Source organism: Pogona vitticeps, chromosome 2 (assembly GCF_051106095.1).
Source record: "Pogona vitticeps strain Pit_001003342236 chromosome 2, PviZW2.1, whole genome shotgun sequence".
Taxonomy (NCBI): domain Eukaryota; kingdom Metazoa; phylum Chordata; class Lepidosauria; order Squamata; family Agamidae; genus Pogona; species Pogona vitticeps.
In genome coordinates, this window is record NC_135784.1 from 126,266,088 (window position 1) to 126,285,824 (window position 19,737).

The 19,737-nt window shown below is 41.5% G+C and overlaps 1 protein-coding gene and 1 pseudogene across 1 annotated transcript; both read left to right on the top strand.

The window, feature by feature from the left end:
* Positions 1 to 889: 889 nt before the first annotated feature.
* On the top strand, positions 890 to 2,287 carry LOC110080428 (proteasome activator complex subunit 2 pseudogene; annotated as a pseudogene).
* A 1,122-nt stretch (positions 2,288 to 3,409) lies between these two features.
* On the top strand, positions 3,410 to 13,507 carry TMEM238L (transmembrane protein 238 like). The gene is made up of 2 exons (XM_020796359.3): positions 3,410 to 5,129; positions 12,973 to 13,507. The coding sequence occupies exon 1, from the start codon at positions 4,582 to 4,584 to the stop codon at positions 5,089 to 5,091; it is 510 nt and encodes a 169-aa protein (XP_020652018.2). The 5' UTR covers positions 3,410 to 4,581; the 3' UTR covers positions 5,092 to 5,129; positions 12,973 to 13,507.
* Positions 13,508 to 19,737: the final 6,230 nt, after the last annotated feature.

The following is a 19,737-nucleotide window of genomic DNA, read 5'->3' on the forward strand; positions in this document are numbered from 1 at the left end:
AAGCCACAGAGACTGAATCTGTCAAAATCCTAACAAGAATATGCCAACAAATATGGAAAACAAAACAATGGCTGGAAACATTCAACATAAATTCCAGTCCCAGAAAGCAGATGCCAAAGGCTGCAGTAACTATAAAACCATTGGTTTCATTTCCCATGGAAGCAAAGTGAATCTGAAGGTGTTGCAACAAAAGCTTTAATCTTATGTGAAGCAAGAAATTCCTGATGTTCAATCTGGATTCTGAAAATAAACACTCGATGTCATATTGGAAATTTCTGCTGGTTACTGGAGAGCACGAAAGAATTTCAGAAGGCCAGTCTATGCATTACGGCAACAGTAAAGTCTTTGAGTGTGTAGATCATGCAAAACTATGTGTTATTCTGAAAGAAATAGATGTGCCTCAGCACTTGTTTGTCCAGGTGCTAATTGTGGACAAAAAATTAGCATTAGAACAGAATATGGAGAGACAGAATGGTTTCCTATAGGCAAAAGTGTCAGACAAGGGTGCATTTTATCCCCTTATCTGTTCAATTTGTATGCAGAACATATAACACAGAAAGCCAGACTAGATTCAGAAAAAGGTAGAATGAAAACTGATGGAAAAAATTATGATTTAAGACATACAGATGACACTACCTTTCTGGCAGAAAGCAGCAATAATATGAAATGACTTTTATTGATAATGAAACACAAAAGTGTCAAAGCAAGAAGACAAAAAACCATTACTACACTAAAACTACAAAAATGTAATGTCAACAATGAAGAAACTGAAATAGTGAACAATTTGATTTATCTTGGTTCAATCATCAACCCAAATTGAGACTGCAGCCAAGAAATCAGAAGAAGACTGAGATTCAGAAAGGCAGCAATGGAGGAATTAGAAAAGATCATGGAGTGTAAGGATGTATCATTGAATACCAAAACCAAGATCACCAGGTATGGGCATGAAAGCTGGACAGTAAAAAAAGCTGACAGGGGGAAAAATGATTTGTTTGAAATGTGATGCTGGAGGAGAGCTTTGCAGATTCCTTGAATGGCCAGAAAGACAAACAAGTGGATCCTAGATCAAATCAAACCTGAATTATCTCTGGAGACAACATGTGAGATTAAGGCTGTCCTATTTTGGGCACATCATGAGAAGGCAGGTTTCTGTGGGCAAAAAAATGATACTGGGGAAGATGGAAGGCAGCAGGAAAACAGGAAGACCAAATACGAGATGAACTGACTCTGTAAAGAAAATTTTCAAGATGGTTGTTGTGGGTTTTTCGGGTTGTTTGGCTGTGTTCTTAAGGTTTTTCTTCCTAACATTTTGCCAGTCTCTGTGGCCGGCATCTTCAGAGGACAGGAGTCAGAACTGACCACAGAGACTGGTGAAATGTTAGGAAGAACAACCCTCAGAACACGGCCAAACAACCCAGAAAACCCACAACAACCATTGGATCCCGGCTGTGAAAGCCGTCGAGAATACATTAGTTTACAAGAACTGATTAGGGCTGTTGAAGACAGGGCATTTTGAAGATCTCTCATTCATAGGGTCACCAAAAGTTGGAAGTGACTTATCAGTAGGTAAAAACAACTGGTTTGGCCCTGTGACCCCATGGCTTTCAATCTGCCTCAGATTGTACATTCTGCATGTTGCAGCCCATGTTTGATCCCAACCCAATATCCTCTACATATGTTAGTTGGATCAGATTTCGCATTTGGATCAGCTCCTGAGGGAAGATGGGATGAACCTTCAAAAGTTTGCTTCTCTCTGGGCTCCCTTGGATATCTCCATTCTGTATCCACCCCACCCACCCCCCAAAGAAGATGAGATGGAAACTGAGAATGAGGACAAGGGAGCTCCCAAATGTGGTTACCTTAAGGGAAACGAGGCCATCATTTCCCTTTTGAATCATGTTAAACCTGAAGTCCGGGAGTCCAAAGAGAAATGTGTCTTGGTTGCAACCTGGATTCAGCACTTGATTCTCAAAACCAAGGAGACCAATTATTTTGATCTGGCACTTCTGGAGAATATGCCCGAATATATCACAGCTCTGAAGACCAAAGTATAGGCCTTGCAGACCATCACTGACAAGTATTTTCTCGTTAGCAAAGGCCTCCAAAGACTCTTGTGATGGATTATCAGTGTATCATTCATGAGCAGAATGAAGGCATATACAGGGAAATCCAGACCATGATACTTGGTATCTGTGGGTTCTGTGCTGAACTGTATCATATCTTGAGCATAAACTGAAATAAAAAACTAAACAATCCCAAGGGGGAAGCCAAGCCATTCATGTACTGATGAGGGACCTCTCTGCTGAAACCTGTGACAAGTGCCTCTGTTGTCGATCTCATCCGTTTTCAAATGTTTTGCTGTTCTGGAGAAAACCTTAAAATAGAAGGCTGAAAAGGAAAACAGTCCTAGCAGTAGATGTAAGTCTCCAGCTGACACTAAAAAAGTACAATTATGTGAACTTTGTTGTTGTTGTTTTTTAATGATATAAGAGGCCTTGGGTCCTTTTAAGGAGAAAGGCAGGGTAATTAATTAATTAATTAATAGCTGTGATTGTATAACTAACTTCATGTTTAGTTTGGCCATTTGTTACCGCCACCAAGCAGCTGAGAGAAGCGATGGACACATGAAAATGACGACAAAAGCAGGTCCTGGAGATGAATTAACAAAAATTAGCTATCCTTTAACACTCTGTAATTTGACTCATAAAAAGGGCTGTATAGAATGTCAGAGGGAGGATACTCATCTTTTGGCTTAGTCTTGATGGGTGACTGTGAAGGCTGATTTATGTTAGTACTGAAGTGGCAGTAATTCTGGATTAATTCATATGGAGCGCATGAAGGCGTTACCCTGAGAAGGCACCTCTTGAATCAGTGAGGTGTGAAAGAGGTTTCCTGCAGGATATGAGCTCTGAGGGTGTATATAAAATGATGTTACAGGGATTCATCATTTATTCATGCCCATTAATCAGCCTACTGTCTTCACTGTGTAGATAACTAAGCATAATAAATATGTGTTTGCTTTTTTTCCCTTATTTTCCCCAGCTCTTGCCTCCCCTTTCAAATGAAGAATAATGAAAAGACAGAAACTAAATCTTCTGTTTGGGGTTAGTCATTGTACTGGGTAGAGGCTTAGATGAGGGAGACAGAGCAAGGAGACCCCTCTCATAAGGTGTATTTAAATTAATAATGGTTCCTCTAACTAACCCACCTCTTAGAGCTATTGTCAAAGTTAGGACATATATAGTACGATATAGAGTGCCTGGATTGCTGATGGTGGAGCAGCAGAGCAGAAGAGCAGTCCTACCAGGCCTCATAATTTGGAATGATTGTGTTTTGTTTATTTTAACTAGAATCCCTAAAATCCCTCATCCATAGAGCTATCACAATAAACAGCCACGGACAGCCTTGTTATTATTGTTATGTGTCACTGAGTGGTTTCCAACTTACGGTTTTCATGTAAGGCAGATGCTCCAAGGATGGTTCACCATTGTCACCTCCCCCCGTGCCTCCACCATGAGTTTCTATGGCTGAATGCAAACCAGGTTTATCACAAATCCTCCTCTAAATTTCACCACACTGCTTCCCACATTGAAAGTCCTGTCATCTCTGATTTCCTTTTAAAGGTATCTAAGATAGTGTCTAAGATAGTGGCCATCTCTGTCATTAACACATCTTGTGGCACAGACCCATAAGATCATTACAGACTGTGTAAAAAATCAGCAGTTCCTTGTTTTGTTTGTCCAAAGTCCCCATCAACCGTTTCATCAAATGACCCACTATTGTGTGAGGAGGAATAAAACAGCAATCTACTTTCTTCAAATTATGCACGATTTTATAGACTCTGTCAAAGGGGCAGGGAAAAGTTTGGCTCTCCAGGTGGTTTGGATTATAAATCCTTCCACAGATTATCTACACAGGATCAAGGCTGATGACAATTCCAAGGCCAAACCCTCTTATATGGAGCTCCGGCTAAACCATGATGGCTTGAGTTGCCCTTGACTTTTGGAACCATGAATATCTTCTTGGAAAAAGTTAAGGGCAACCCCAGCCATTGGGTTTACCCAGATTAAGAGAGCAGGGGGTTGGATTCGATGGTTTTATAGGCCTCTTGCAATTCAATTATTCCATGGTTCTGTTATAAGAAAAAAGGAAACCCAAGTCTTCTCAGGATTTTTGGAGGAAGCGAATGAAGAGATACATGAAACAGATACACAGCAAACCGGGGCGACCAGGAGTGTACATACAGTATCCCAAGTGCGTCTGCAGCCCGGACAGAAATTTTACAATACCGGCACAGTCCGGGAAGGAAAGGTGAGATAACGCTGACTGGCCATGGTAGCGCTGGGCGCTGGGAAGGCAGTTCCTTCCCTCCCCGCCCCGAATGAGTCGCTCGCTCGCTCGCTCGCTGGCCCTTGGTCTCTGCCCTGAGGGGAGGCGGCCCGTCGTGCACTTGAGTTTAGTCTTGATTTCAGGCAGGTGAAGGGGCGTGGCCCCGCCACCTGTACCTGAGCGGGCGTGGCCGGGGACTTTGGCTGCTGCCTCCTGCCCGCCCGGGCGCGCGGATGCTCCGCCAGTGCGGGCATGGCCCCAGCTAGATACGGCCACTGCGCCGTCTTCCTGGTGGCCGCGCTGGCGCTGGATGCGGTGGGGCTGGTGCTGGTGCTGGTGGGCGCGGTGGGGCACCCGACGCTGGAAGGGCAATCCTTCGAAGATTTCCTGGTGCTGACCGGGTCGCTCCTGCTGTTCCTGTCGCTGCTCTGCTGGCTGTTCTGGTATTCGGGGAACCTCGGCGGGGTGCCGAGCAAAGAGCTGCCTCTCGGGACCCGCCTCAGCCCCAGCCCGAGTCCCAGCCCGAGCCGTAGCCGAGCCAGCCTGCTCCGCCTGGCAGCCAAGCTCTCGGAGCGCTTGTCCCAGCGCCGCCGGCCGGCGACCTGGACGGCGCCTGCGCCCTCCTTGACGAAAAGCCTCGGACCCCCAGCGAAGGCCTCGAGAACTGCAGCCGCTGCCCGGCCCGGGGGTCCCGTGGAACTCGGCAGCCTGCCCCGGGCCGTCCCTCAGGAGAAGCGGGCGACCCAAGAGCGACTGGTATAAAAACGCCCGGCCGCTTCCAGAGCCCGGAAGAAGCCCAGGTAACAAACAGCTCGGCGCTGCTTTTCTTCCCTTTCTTCCTTCCGCAGTTGAGTTGAATGGCGGGGGGCGGAGGGGGGATCAGTTGCCTCAAGGATTCAGCACCCCCTCGAACTGCAGAGCTGGAAGGGACCCTCTGGATCACCGAGTTCATCCCCTGTCAAGGTGGCACCCGGAGGGACGGGAGACGGGATCGAACTCCCAACCTTTGGCTCCGCAGAGCTATCCAGCACATGCTGAGCCGCTTCCCTCCATCTCCGTTCGTGCTGTAACTGCCGCGGTCAGCTTTTAATACATCGGAAGTCAAGGCATGTGGCTTGAGGTATAGGTCCTGGAAACCCTTCCTTGCTTCCCGGACCATCTTGAGCCTTGACCTGCCTCTGTAAAGAGTTAAACATGTCGTCCTTTATCTGTGCCCGTGGCTCTTTTCTCCAAGCAATACAATAAGGTTATATTGCCCTCCTTGCTTGAACTCAGCAAGGCTTGAAATGAAAACAAAACAGAAAATGCCCCCCCCACAGCATGTACCAAGTGTCTTTCCTCCAAACTGAGGAACTATGGTGCACTGCACTAAGGGGGCGGTATACAAATTAAACAAATAAATATAAGTATAGCCTTTGTGCATTCTAAAAATGCTTGAGAGGAAGCAGGAGGAGGAACTTTATTCTAGAGGACACCCTGAAGCCCCTCATCCTGAGGTGGGTTTTGAGTCTCATGGAGGGGAGCGGACTTGGATGTGAAATCTCTAGGCTCAGAACTTGCTAATATATAGGCTGTTCCTACAGACTACTTTTTATATTGTCTAAATTGCCAGTGAAAGCTGTTTCCGCAGCACTCTTGGATATCTGGGTGTTGCATTTCGTACTTGGCCTGACTTATTTATGTTTTTGTCCCACTTTTCCTCCAAGGATTTCCAGACAGCGTAGATGGTTCCTCTTGCCCCATTTTTCTTCTCATGGCCACTTTACAAGGTGTTTTTTTCTTTACATTTCATAGACAATTGTTATGCCATGAAAGTGCAGCATTGATTTTGTGCTAGCAGAAAAAAAATAAGCATTCTACGAGGCAATGCTAAAAATGGGGGGGATGACAAAAACTTTAACTTTGAAACTAGGCTTTAGGTCATCACAGGTGCTACTGCCTTGTGCCAAATTTGGGGCCACTTAGGCCAAGGGCTTTTGAGTTATTGTGTTTTAAAAGTAAAACTGTCCCACCCTGTGTTCAGAAACAGGCAACCCTAAATGTCCTCAGATTTAAAATGGATTACATAAATTGAAAAGACCAGTCTTGGTTATCTTGAGAGAGAACAGTTGTTCCCACCCACCTTTTTTAATTGGAAAGAAGCCTGGTCGCAGGGGCTGAGATGGTGATCCTCAAAAAAGGCCTTTCAAAAGGTAAAAACAGCCACTTTGTTATAAGACGGGCATGAATGGTATAGGTTTGCCAGTAGGATCTTTTCAAACTGCAACATTGTATAGATTCATAGGTATGGGCAGGAAGAGAGATATTTAGAAACAGACAGAAAATACAGGTTTTCTTTGAAGAGTTTTTTTTTCCTAAAAAAACAGTTTTGCTTTAAAGAAAGTAGTGGGCAGTCTTCCAAGAAGGGGATATATTTTGCCATGTATCTTCAGTAAACATTCTCTCAGGATTTCTGAGACCAAACAGTCTTGTCACATAAGTTTTCACATAAGTGCTGGGGATGGCACTGCTTGGTAACTTTGGTGCCTATATCCTGTCGTAGTCTCCTGTCATAATCTCCTATCATAGTCTCCATTCCACCCATCTTGTCACTATACAATGTTTGTATCATTGACAGTTCTGCTCAGACCTTGCAAACCAACAACATCTCATGTGATGTATCCTCTCTTCCTACTGATCCCCCTTCCTAGCAATATTGTATTTTCCAGTAGGTTCTGATCAGGTCTTGGAAACTAACAGCTGTGGTTTCCTTTATAGAAACAATCTATCTCATATTAGATCTTCCTCTCTTCCTACTACCCCTCCCTTTTCCCAGGAGTATTGTCTTTTCTGGTCAGTTCTGTATTTTCATTATACAGTATGTGCAAAGTAGGATAGCCTCAATTTAACAATTTTTTACTCTACTGAGAGTTCAGACTTGTCTTGATTGAGCACCCACTAATTTGCCTTTCTGCTAGTCTGTGGTATCTGTAAGGTTCACCTCAAATATCACATTTCCAATACTCCACCTTTTTTAATTAAAAAACTGCAGGGACATCTTTTAGGGGAAAATGCAGGCAACATGATTGTAGAGCAAGGGTTTGGAAATTGGTAGATAGCTTTCTAGTCTCCATTCTACAGAGTGGGCATGGCAACATTAATTTACCTAAGAGGTTAAAGGGTGTGTGTGCTTCTCCATAGTATGTGTTGTACCTCCTCACACGTTACCTTCACCACTTCTTTAAGTCCAAAACAGCCCCTCAAAACATTTTGGCACAGAAGCACTGCAGCCACATCCCAGCTATTCTTGGTTCTGACCTCTCCCAGAAATCATATTGCAGATCATGTGATTACCTTCTGGAATCCTCCAGAATTGGGTAATTCCATATGAAGGAAGTGTGTGTTGGAATTTGTGTGTAGCCTGTGTATACTTAAGCTTCTGTCTCAAAAAGCCAAGAAATTCAATTCTTCAAATAAAACCTCTGAATTATGAATGCAGGATATTGTATTTCTGTATCCATGATTCAAAATGCCAGAGAATGGCCCAATATTGCTGCACAATATTGTGCCTACTTTGCCAGCCAGAAAAAGGATGCCAAACCTTATATAGCAAAGGGCAGCCTGAATGTTGACAACATCAATGTCAGTGGTCAAGATGGTCTACAGAATACCTTCGTGTGTTCACTACCATTCACAGTGACACCACACAAGGGAAAAATCTCAGAAGAGGACTCCTTTTTTCTATCTGTTAACCATTTTTCAGTCAAACACAAAGCAATTGTCAGGGCTTTTTTTCCCAACAAGTTGTCCATGAGCCACAAAGTAATCAAAATGTCTAGAAGAAATAGTGAGGCTGGGAGTTTTGATTCCCCACTGTGCCAACCTATGTACTATTGGGCAAGCTTCACAGCCCCAGGGCAGCCCCAGAAGAAGGGAGTGATGAACCACTTCTGAGTATTATGTACCTAGAAGACCATGAAAAGGGTCACCATAAGTTGGAATTGATGTGATGACACATAAGTAATTATTAATTTTGGCTGGTTTAGGAGTGTGATCTGCTCAGGCAGCAAAAAGTCTTGGGCTCTTTGCTCCTGGTTAGTATTTCTTTCTTGGCCAGCTCTGTCCATCTTGCCACTAATGTTGCTCCAAAGGAAGGCACTGTCATTGCTTCGGTGAAGTAACTTCTCCTCTTGTTTTGTCTGTGAAAGATTCCATTGCCTCTGGGAAGCAAAGCACTAAGTGCTGTTGGCTGTGAGATATAAAGATGCACCTTGTAAATTGCTTCCTTCCCTGCCTCTCCTTTCTTGCTTTGCCTGTTTCTTAGCTGGGTGTTGACAGGTATGATTGATGTCACTCTTGACTTCATCAAATATTTCCTTCAAGCGACTGTCATGTGAATGACCCCTGGTCTTTGGTGGCATTTCCTCAGACTCAGGATGTGCCTCTGGTTTTTGATGTAGAAATCCTGAAACCTACAATTCAAGAATCTGATTATAGAGAGGAGACACTAGGCAAACCAAGCAAGATCTGTCCCTTAATGATGCCTCATGTGTCATGTTTTAATGGCAGGGAAACCTTAAGATAACAGTTTTGTTATGATCATAGAAGATATGGGCCAGATTCTCACTGTCTTGTGTTTGAAGAAATCTAAATTGACTTGATTTTGTCAGTACAGAATGCAGTTTGCTAGTATTGAGCCCAGCACTCGCCTAATCCACCATGTTTGGGGGAACTTTGATACCATGCATTCCATTTGGGTTTTCCTTCTTTCATGTTCTGTCTTACAGTATTTGTTCTAGAGTCTTGACACACTGATGAAATAAAAGTTCTATTGTTGCATGGATCTCTTTTATCGTTTGTGTTATGGACATAGCCTGCAGCTTTCAGGTACCATCCCAGAAATAAAACATTAATTGTTTTACAAGGGAGTTTGCCGTGTTGTGTTCTCTTGCACAAGTCCCTGTTCATCCATCTTCCTTCTCTCCCCTTCTGCCAACATTTCCTGGTTTGTAAACATTAACAACATGATTTGGACAGTAAATGGTTTTTAGATTTTCTCTCTCTTTTTTTAAAGAGAAAGTGGTATATAATTACCAAGGGGGAAAAATCAAAAAATTTTTTACATTTCAGGGACAATCCATTTCCCAGGCACTTATTCAAGCACTTATTTAGCATAGTATGGTTTCAGCATGAACAGTAAAGGGAGAGAGAGAGAGAAAGGAAAGGAAAGGAAAAAAGAAAGGAAAAGAAAGAAATCTTAGATAAAGTAGTCAGTACGCATTACTTCAATAACCAAATAATATCTTATGACTTTTTCATTTTGGATAAATAATGGTTTCCCATGGCATAACTTTTGCATAATATTATGATCATTACGTGAAATGCATTACTCTGAAATTCTCCTGTTGGTTAGCTCTCTGTTTTGAGAAAGACAGAATTCTACTCAAATCCTCCTTTAACAGAGAAGAAAATAATAGAATATTTTCTTGATTGTAACCACCCTTCTTTGTTGTTGTTATTTTCATTCTCCCAGAGGGAATCTTGTAAGCACGGTCAAATGGCCAACCAGGGAAAGAACAAGAGACAAACTCATCTCTTTTGTGTAGGGCAAGGGGAACCCCATACAACAGTGCCAGATTCTCCCTCTCCATTGCATGGATTGCATGTATCCCCTGGCCCCGCTCCTTTTGTTGTTGTTGGCGTGGGCTGTCAAGTCAGAACTGACTTGTAGAAACCCTCATAGGACTTTCAAGGTAGGTGAGATATCTACGGAGTGTTTTTACCAGATCCACACACCCCAGTCAGTTTCTAGGGGCAAGTGGAGATTTGAACTCTGGTCTCCAGAGTTCTAGTCTGTCAGTCTATCCACTATACAACAGTGGGTATCCTTTCCTTTTATTACCAGATGCATAAGTTGCAGTAAAGCGAAATCCAAAGTCATCCTTCACCACTTAGGGTAAATGCTTCAAAATCATCTTGACAAATGCACAGAAACAGTGTGTGTCTCTTCCTCTGCTTTTACTGTGAGCCACTTCACTTGTTACTTTTTCAGACTTAACATAATGCATCTTTTCCCAACCTAGTGCCCCCCCCACCCCCAGTTCTTCTGGAGGATACCAGGTTGGAGAACAAAAAGGCTACGTCGTTGTACCTGAAGAGAGTAGTTTCTATGTTCTGGAGAACACTCAGGGAAGTATGGTACACGTAATATGTAGGGTTCCAAGATGAAAAAGACATTTTAAAAAAATCTATTTAGAAACCACTGTCTAAAATAATGTTCTGGCACACGAGTATCAGACTAGGACGCTGAAGACCTGAGTCCAAATCCCCACTTGGCCATAGAAAATAGTGTCTCTCTGTGTGTCTGCGTGTACCCCTCTTATTTTCATCTTTTTTAAATGTTTCCACTTTGATCATAAATAGTGTCTGACAGCATCAAAAGCATATTCTTTTGTATTTTCTGCTCCTTGATACAAGATCAACCTGAATATCAATATAGGCTGCTTTTATTTTGTTTGTATCTAATTATTTAAAAAGTAACTTGTTTATTTTGCTTCAGAAGTGCAAAAAGTCATCCTCCTCCAGGCTCCGAATCCTCTGAGGGAACAATTTGCTCTGTATACAAGTTTGGAGGCCTTTGGGGATGCATTTGGAAGGGACAGAAGGAGACAGCTGTAGAACACAGGCGGCCTTCCAAGATCTGAAGGAAGGCAAAATTGACCACAGACTCTTGAAAGCATTGCCCAGCCCTCATTTAAAAAAAATAAATACTGATTATGAAACATAGACCCCATTACAGAGAAGGGAGCACATTGAATTCCAGATGTTGTTAGACTGTGTTGCCCATGGCCCCTCACCTTTGGTTATGCTAGCTATAGCTGATGGGAACTGGAGTCCAAGAACATCTGGAAAGACATCTTCATCGCCCCTTCCCTTATTTTAGCAATGATTTCTTGTATCTCTTCCCAACAGTTCTTTATAATTTTGTGCTCCCACCAACAGGGCTTCAGGTCCATGCCTCTGCGATTACAGTGCATGAAAATATCTGAAGCTGTATTGTGCAGAAATTTAATCTTATGTGGCATACAATACCATCTTTATAATATGGCATACTTAGGTTTCTGTACTGAATACCCCATGTGATAGAGTGCATCTTAGGACTCAGGAGACCTGGGTGCAGATTCTCTCTTGGCCATGGAAACTCACAGCAATGGGGGTGACACAGGAAAAAATCACTTCTTAAATATCTCACTTACTTTGAAAACCCTGCTAGGATCACCATAGATCCAATGTTACCTGGTGACTCATAACAGCACTGTGTATACCATATTGCACTCCTCCTTCCCCCATGCATGAAGTTTTGTGTTGCCTAGTACTTGGTACTCTAGCTGTGTCACACATTGCATGGTGTGATGTATAAGAGTTACCTCCTGAACCATCCTGTTGATGTGAGGGATCTTAGTGACAGATTTTAATGATTTGATGGGGGTGTTGTAGTGTTTTATGCAGTTCAGTGCTAATGTAATGGGAAATGAGTGAGATAGTCATACACCTTCCAAACAAAAAACACAACAAGCCCTTGGGTTATCTTGTTCATTCCTATTTTTCCCACCTCTGCTTGTTTGCCTCTCCACCACCATCATCAAAAGAGAACCTTTTGTTATCTTTCAAAATAGTATCCGGAAGTTGGTCTCAGTCATGCCCTAAAGTGACATTTGCTCAAGAGCTCTGGGGAACCTCCCTCACAGGAAAGGTACATAGACACTGATGAGTTGATAAGTCTTTTGCCAAGTGGGCTGTGCAGGGAATTATATGCCCTCGTTGCTGTAGTTGCCTTGTCTTTTATGCTTTAAACTCCTCCTCCTCCTTTTTAATGGAGAGTTATGCCTTCTTGCTTTGAATCTGTTTTTGGTGTTCATTTTCTTTACGTATTTAGGGTGGTATTTGCTTGAATCTTTTTTAGTATTGTATACATGCTGTTTTTAGCTTTTTAATATTGTATTTTAATGATGTAAGCCACCTGGGGTCAAGGAGAAAGACGGGGGTGAAAATATTCTAAATAAATAAATGAATATTCCGGGGCAAAATCCTGGACCTTTTTAATGCCCACTTTGGAGGTCATTTTAACTCTTCTTTAAAGCATTCAGAACCAAGGGTGAGAAGAGAGAAACCGTATTGTGTGTTTTTGCTACCTTCCTGAGGCAAAAGTCAATATGTGAAGTCGGTACAAATATTTGGAGTTCTCTGTCTAGAATCTATTGCCCACATACTTTCTACTCAGAGTGGGATAAAGTCCTTCAAGGCTGCACTAACAGAAGTTGGGATTAAGCAGTTTTGGGATTAAGCAGGTCAGAGTGCACCTGGGTCAAGGCAGGCAGTGGAGCAACATAAACAAGAAAGGCCTTGGGGTTCTTTGGAACCTGATTTCCTAAGCAACAGTGGTGACATTGGCATGTGTCAGTTGCTTCCTGCTATGAGAAAGCAGCATGCACAGTCAGCCTTGCCTTGTTTGTTTTTCATGTGGGGAAGGGGAACAATCTGTATGGCCAGTAATTATCATATATCAGTCCCTGGTCCAAACTGGCACTCAGTCTTGTGATGCATCCTTGTAACTTCTAGGTATGGACATACTAAGAAGCAGTGATGTTTTCTTCTTCTTCCTAGGTCAGCGTGACACTGCCATTCGTGGCCCGATCCACGTGACACCAAGGTGTTGTTGATTGCTACAGCTTCCTTCTTGCACCACAACCACTGGAGGAGTCTGATATTAGATGGGCCAGGGTTTGGTCCATTTTTTTTGCCAAAGACTGGGCTGATGAAATATCATGCAACCACATCTTTGAATACTGCTTACAAAGAAACTGTCTACAGTGATATGAGGACTTACCTGCACAATGGAGCTGGTCACTCCGTGAGTTACTGAATGACTTTGGATGCTGGATTTTCATGAAGAATTATCATGGATTTGACTGCTGTGTTTTCTGTAGCACTTTGTAGTGGTTCCTCTGTCCGACAGGGCCTGACTGCTGTTTAAAGCCTGTGAAGACGTTTGCTGATGTGTCACTGTTAACTTGTTAAATTGGCCTTTAACACCTCTTCTGCACAAAGCTGTGTTTGTGCACATGTGTCCTTGTTTACAAGAAAAGTGGAGAATGTACAGATTTTTATAATAAAATATGTTTTTTATTTTTTAGATAAAGGAGTATTCGGACTGTTTTTGGATGGTCTATTTAACTTATGTTGTAATGAATTTAGGGATGGGATTTTCTCATGCAAACACTAAACTTTTCTTGATCTGAGGCAAACACACCTCAGCACAGTCAGCTCCCTGGCCTTGCTTTTTTGCTTTCTCCTCTCTAAATATTCTCTATAATTCTGCGTCTATTGTAGCTGCAGTCAATCCAAGTGTATAACACTTATTGGAACCCATTTGTTGTGTTTTCATTTTCTCCGATTGATCTGCCATATGGATACAGCATGAAAGGCTTATTTGACTTCAAAATTGTCCCTTTTCAGTGCCTTATCTAACATTATCAATAGTTGCAAAATAGTGTGAGAGGATCAAAGGCATTTCCTCAATTCACAGGAGAAAATGATATAGTCCTGAAATTCACAACAATCTACACGGCTGAATATGTAGCTGTTACATGAGATATCCATGAATGGGTCATGGACTCACTTCTTGAAAACTGAAATCCAACCTTGGGGAAGGGACAACGAAGTCAGGTGCAGTAGAGGAAGGACATGTTTAATCATCCACTCTCTCAGAGTTTCCCCTATCAAAATAATATTCCCTTGGGTGCTGTTTGTCCTGCAGGGAAAAATAGATTTGAGTACAAACACAATTGGGGTAGTGGGGATTTTGACTGGAAAAAACAGCAGGAGATAAGGGAGAAAATTTTTAAAAAGTGTGTCACAGTTGATCACAGTTTTCACAGCCTTGGTCAGATTGACTGCTCTTCAGGTGTTTTTCATTAGGAAAAGAAAGAAAGAGAGGAGAGCAAATAAAAAAAGGGTTCTGCTGCATAATGGTGAAAAGATCCCCAAAGGCCCCACATTTGCATTTATTCAGCAAATGTGTTTTCAGCTCAAAACCTCTGACAATTCTGTTTTATATACTTTTGCTCCCTTTGCTACCTTCCTGCTATGAAAAGAAGACTGAGGGGAGATATGATAGTACTTTTCAAGTACTTGAAAGACTGTCATACAGAGGAGGGGCAGGATCTCGATCATCCCAGTGTGCAGGACACGCAACAATGGGTTCAAGTAACAGGAAGTCAGATTTTGCTTGAATATCAGAGAAAACTTCCTAACTGTTAGAGCAATATGGCAGTGGAATCAATTACCTTGAGAAGCTGAGAGTGCTCCAAAACTGGAGGCATTCAAGAGAAACTTAGACAACCACCTGGCAGATTGTATTCATGCAGTAAGCAGGGGGGTTGGACTAGATGGCCTTGTAGGCCCCTTCCAACTTCATGATTCTATTATCATATGATGCTTTTTGAAGCTTATTTTCAAATCTGCCCATTTACCATGTTTCTGAAGCTACAAGGGCAGAAGGCTGCCCCTTACACCAATGAACCTCACCCACTTACCCCAACGTACATTTGACTCCCTGCTTCCTGAGCACAGAATGTCTGATTCATTTATTTATTTTATTTATTTATTTACAATATTTTTTAGCCGCACCATTGCCAGTGTAGTACAAATTAGGTTTTAAAAAATGGACAGACCGGCAGCTCCTGGTGCTATCACTCAACAAACGTTGTACAACTATCCTATTTTTCCCCCACTTTAACATATTTTTATGTCAAGAAAAAAAGACATTAGAGGATGTAGCAAAATAGATGAGTTAAATGTGGAAGATGATATCATCTGGAATCCCCGTAAATTTCCTTGAATGAAGTAGAACGGCTGTATTAAAAAATGTTGTTTGGAAATAACTTAAAACTCTGATGGAAGATATGTGCAGTTACAAAATTCTTCCCTGTTCACTCACCCCATCCCTCTTTCCCTCTCACTTCTGTGTGTGTGTGTGTGTGTGTGTGTGTGTGTGTGTGTGTGTGTGTGTGTGTGTGTGTGTGTGTGTGTGTGTGTGTGTGTGTGTGTGTGTGTGTGTGTGTGTGTGTGTGTGTGTGTGTGTGTGTAAAAAAATCTCATGGGCATATATATATCCTGATATGCATGGGCTACATATACAGCAATAATTCACTCTTTGTATTTATATATATATATATAAAGAGTGAATTGTTGCTTTAAATGTAGCCCATGCATATCAGGAAATTTTAACCAAAACTAAGCAGTAGGGATGTGGTGGCGCTGCGGGCTAAACCGCAGAAGCCTTTGTGTGCTGCAGGGTCAGAAGACCAGCAGTCATAAGACTGAATCCACGCAACAGAGTGAGCTCCCGTCGCTTTGTCCCAGCTCCTTGCCAACCTAGCCGTTCAAAAGCATGTAAATGTGACTAGATAAATAGGTACCATCACGGTGGGAAGGTAAAACGGCATTCCCTAGTCATGCTGGCCATGTGACAACGAAAACTGTCTTCGGACAAGCACTGGCTCCACGGCTTGGAAACGGGGATGAGCACCGCCCCCTAGAGTCGGACATGACTGGACTAAAAATGTCAAGGAGAACCTTTACCTTTACCTAAGCTGTTTTAAGCCTCACTGCTCTTAATGAAACTTGGCTTTCAATCTCTATCCATTCAAATCAAGTAGACATAAAAGTGCTTAATTTTGGCTGCATCACCGTGCCCTGTGAATGCAAAAACAACACAAATACCTTGTCCACTGACCCAGGAAGATTATCACATGCAGGTACTAAGATGCCACACCCTCTTACACGTCAGATCTGCAAAAGTACACAGAATGTACAGACATACTTCTTAAAACATATTTTCTTCCTTTTGAGTAATTTGCAGCTGAGATGCCAATGTGGCATAAGAAAGAAATGCCATGACATTTACTCATTTTGACTGGAATATTTCTAATTTAATTTAATCAGGCTACAGCTGACCAGTTATGCTCCTTAGTGGTATTTGCTGTTATTGCGCTATTGTTGTTATTGCTGCTGTTGTTTGAGTGATTGAACATGTCAGGAGGGCCATAAAAATCCTTTCCCTTTAATGTGACATTATCCCAGAGGTTCATAACTTCTGCTGCCTTGGTGCCCAAATGCCCTTGGAAAACTTAAATTCACACACGCTTCAACTTCTCTGAAAACAACATTTCGTAGAATTTTTCCACTCTAAAAGAATTCAGCAAGAGGAAAGAAAACTACCTAAGGCCATATGTTTAATCTATAGATGAGAGGACTGAAAGAACAAATATTTGCCAGTTCATCCTCAACTGACACACATAGACTTCTATTCTAGATTTACCAGTGTAACATGCAAGCCGAGCAGGAAACAAATGCTTTTGCTTTGGAGGAGGTTTCATTTCCCATAGTTGTTTGTTTCTACTCATCTACCACTCAATTTTCTATATTAAAATACTGGCCCAAAAAGCAAAATATTACATAATGTACTTACATTTCTCTCTCTTTCCTTTGGAAAGTACATCTGACAATTTGAATTGTTTCAAAGATCTAGAACTTGACTTATGAGGCATATAAATCTTATTTATTCCAACTGGGATATCTCATTTTGCCAAGGTTTCTTCTCTTCAGTTTAGCCTGGTAACTTGGAAATGTTATATGAACCAAAACAGAATTCTACCAGCATCACACAGCATTGAAAAATATGAGCTCTGAAGTTCTAGTCTTGGTTTGAAACCTATGTCAGCTCTGAGCATGCTGGATAAATTAAACAAGCCACCCTCTTCCAGCCTTGTTGGTTTAACATGGGGATCTTCACAATGGCCTACCTCACAGGGTTGTTGAATATGGTTTTGAGATTGTACATGTGGTATGTTCTGAGCAGCTAACAGGAAAAGCATACTGTACATAAAACATATACACAGTATAATCCTTCACTGAATAATGTACATTAGTATATTTAGCTGATGACAATGAATATTCAATCGTTCAGTTGACAGCTTTCAATAACAGAAAAGGAAAATGTGGATAATGAACCTCTGGCCAAATCTTGAATGACTTTGCAGATTGGTTTCTGGGATTAATTCTTACGAAGATCTTGATCCAGCAAGTAATAGGTAACCCGGTGGCCTGTGTACGCTTTGAGCTACGAATCTCATAATCCCAGATACCATGATCATTAGTCAGGAATTATGAAGCTTGTAGTCCAGAACACTTGAGGGCAGCAAAATGTCTAAACTGTTAAAGAGATCCTTAGTGGAGAAAGATATTTTGTAAATTTCACACACACATGAACCGCTGGTTCAGCAGTTGGTGCCAGTTCATTTCTTGGCCAAACAGGTGTTCTGCAGTTCCTAGCCCTGCCTCCTCTGGCAAGTGCCCACTCAAAGGCAGTGCCCGTAGGAGGCGGGTCAGGGGAGCCAGGCTGCTGCCTCCAAGTGGGCACCTGCTAGAGGAGGCAGGGCTTTGACACTTGTTCAGCTTCAAAATAAACCAGTGGTTTGTGCCCATGTTGTAGGTTTTTCTGTCTCATGTGCTCAAATAACTTGGCTGGTTTTGAGTACTATCCACTTTGACATGAGCGGGTTAATAGGAGCCCACTTGCAGTTCTGCCTTAGGTGACAAAATGGACCAGTCTGACCTTCTTCTATTGGATATAAAAGTGGCAGAGTGGATTTACCACCTTCTTCTTTCATGCAAAATATGTATGTACATACATGACATACATCCATAAATAAATAAATACATCCATCCATCCATCCATCCATATATATATATATATTTATATATATATATATATAAATCTTCTTCTGAGATTATTAAAATACCTGAGTTTGGGGGAATGAAATGTGCATTTGAGAATAATTGTTATTATACTACAAGGCCTGTGCACTGAACTGGATAAAGGAATGGATTACTTTGGAGGATCTAAGACTCTTAAAATTGGAAGGGCATGAATTAAGATTAGGTTGGCATGCATATATATGGTAGATCAAGGCCAAAGATCAAATTCACTTTTCTGATCACATTGTAAGGAGAGCTTTATACCAGGTTTGGCAAACATTCCAGGGGCAAATATACAAAAAAAATCCTGATATGAGTAGCGCCTCTGGAAGCTTTTACACAAACTTATTTGATCTCAAAAGAAATGAGATATACATATAAAGAGCTTCTAACAAAAGATCAACAATTAAAAAATATGCAGCTGAAGGAAATGGGTCTACCAATGGACTGGAGGTCGATGCTGAAATTAGAATCAAGGTTTAAGAAAGATAAAATAATGAGTTTTTATGAGGGGAAGGTACAGGTGGATGACTTACGAATTTAAAACAGTGATAAAATTATACAAAAAAGTGTACCTTTTTGTTAGAGTATAATTTAGAAGATGAAAGGGTGAAAGAAGTGATGATTAAATGGGCACAAAATTTTGCTTATAATATAGATATAAATGGTTGGACACAAATGTGGAATGACAACTATAAATGCATTAAGCCAGCAAGAGAAAATGTCTTAAAAGATGTTTTATAGATGGCATCTCACACCTGTAGAATTGGCAAAAATGGTGTTGTGGGCTAGCAACTCCTGTTGGAAGTGTGTTAAGCAACCTGGGGCTTTTTTTGTATGTAATGGACATGCAATAAAGTAAAAAGATTTTGGAGACAGATAAAAGGTATTACACAAGAAATTATACAATTGAAAATAGCCTTTCAACCAGAAATGTTTTTACTGAACATAAAGCCAGAAATTGTTGGGGGAAAAAATAAATACATGCTGATACACATATTTACAGCTGCAAGGTTGATCTGGACTCAAAAATGGAAAAATTAGGAAAACCCAAAGGTTGAGGAGATGATTAGAAAATCAGCATCTTAGAGTCTTGATCCACCCTAGCAATGTCATAAGGCATACATTTGCAATGGTTTGTTCAAGAAATCACACCATTGATGACTTCAATTTCTGTGCAAGTATTGGAAGTAATCCCAATTTATTGCTGTGGTCTTCAACAAATCTCCGTATTTTTTATTATTTCAGTAGTTTATAAAATCAGACATTTTTACCTAATACACAAAGTTGTATAAATAAATCTACAGGCTAGCCCATTGCTGTAAATGATTTGAAAGATTATATCAAAGCATGCACAATTAAATCTCTTAACAGGAAGAGTGAAGATGGTGTATCAGCCTGTAGAACATACTGTGGCCCAGATTAGAAGTACTGTAACTAGTTACAGCTAATGCAATGTAGTGTATCTAGTAACTTTTTAGTAACAGGTAATGTAACTAGATGTTAATAAGGTCCTTTTGTGGTGCGTTATTTAGATGTAATGAGTAACACATACTTAACTTTCAAAAGTTATCTTTTAACAGTGGTTTAGGATGCTTTTAGAAATGC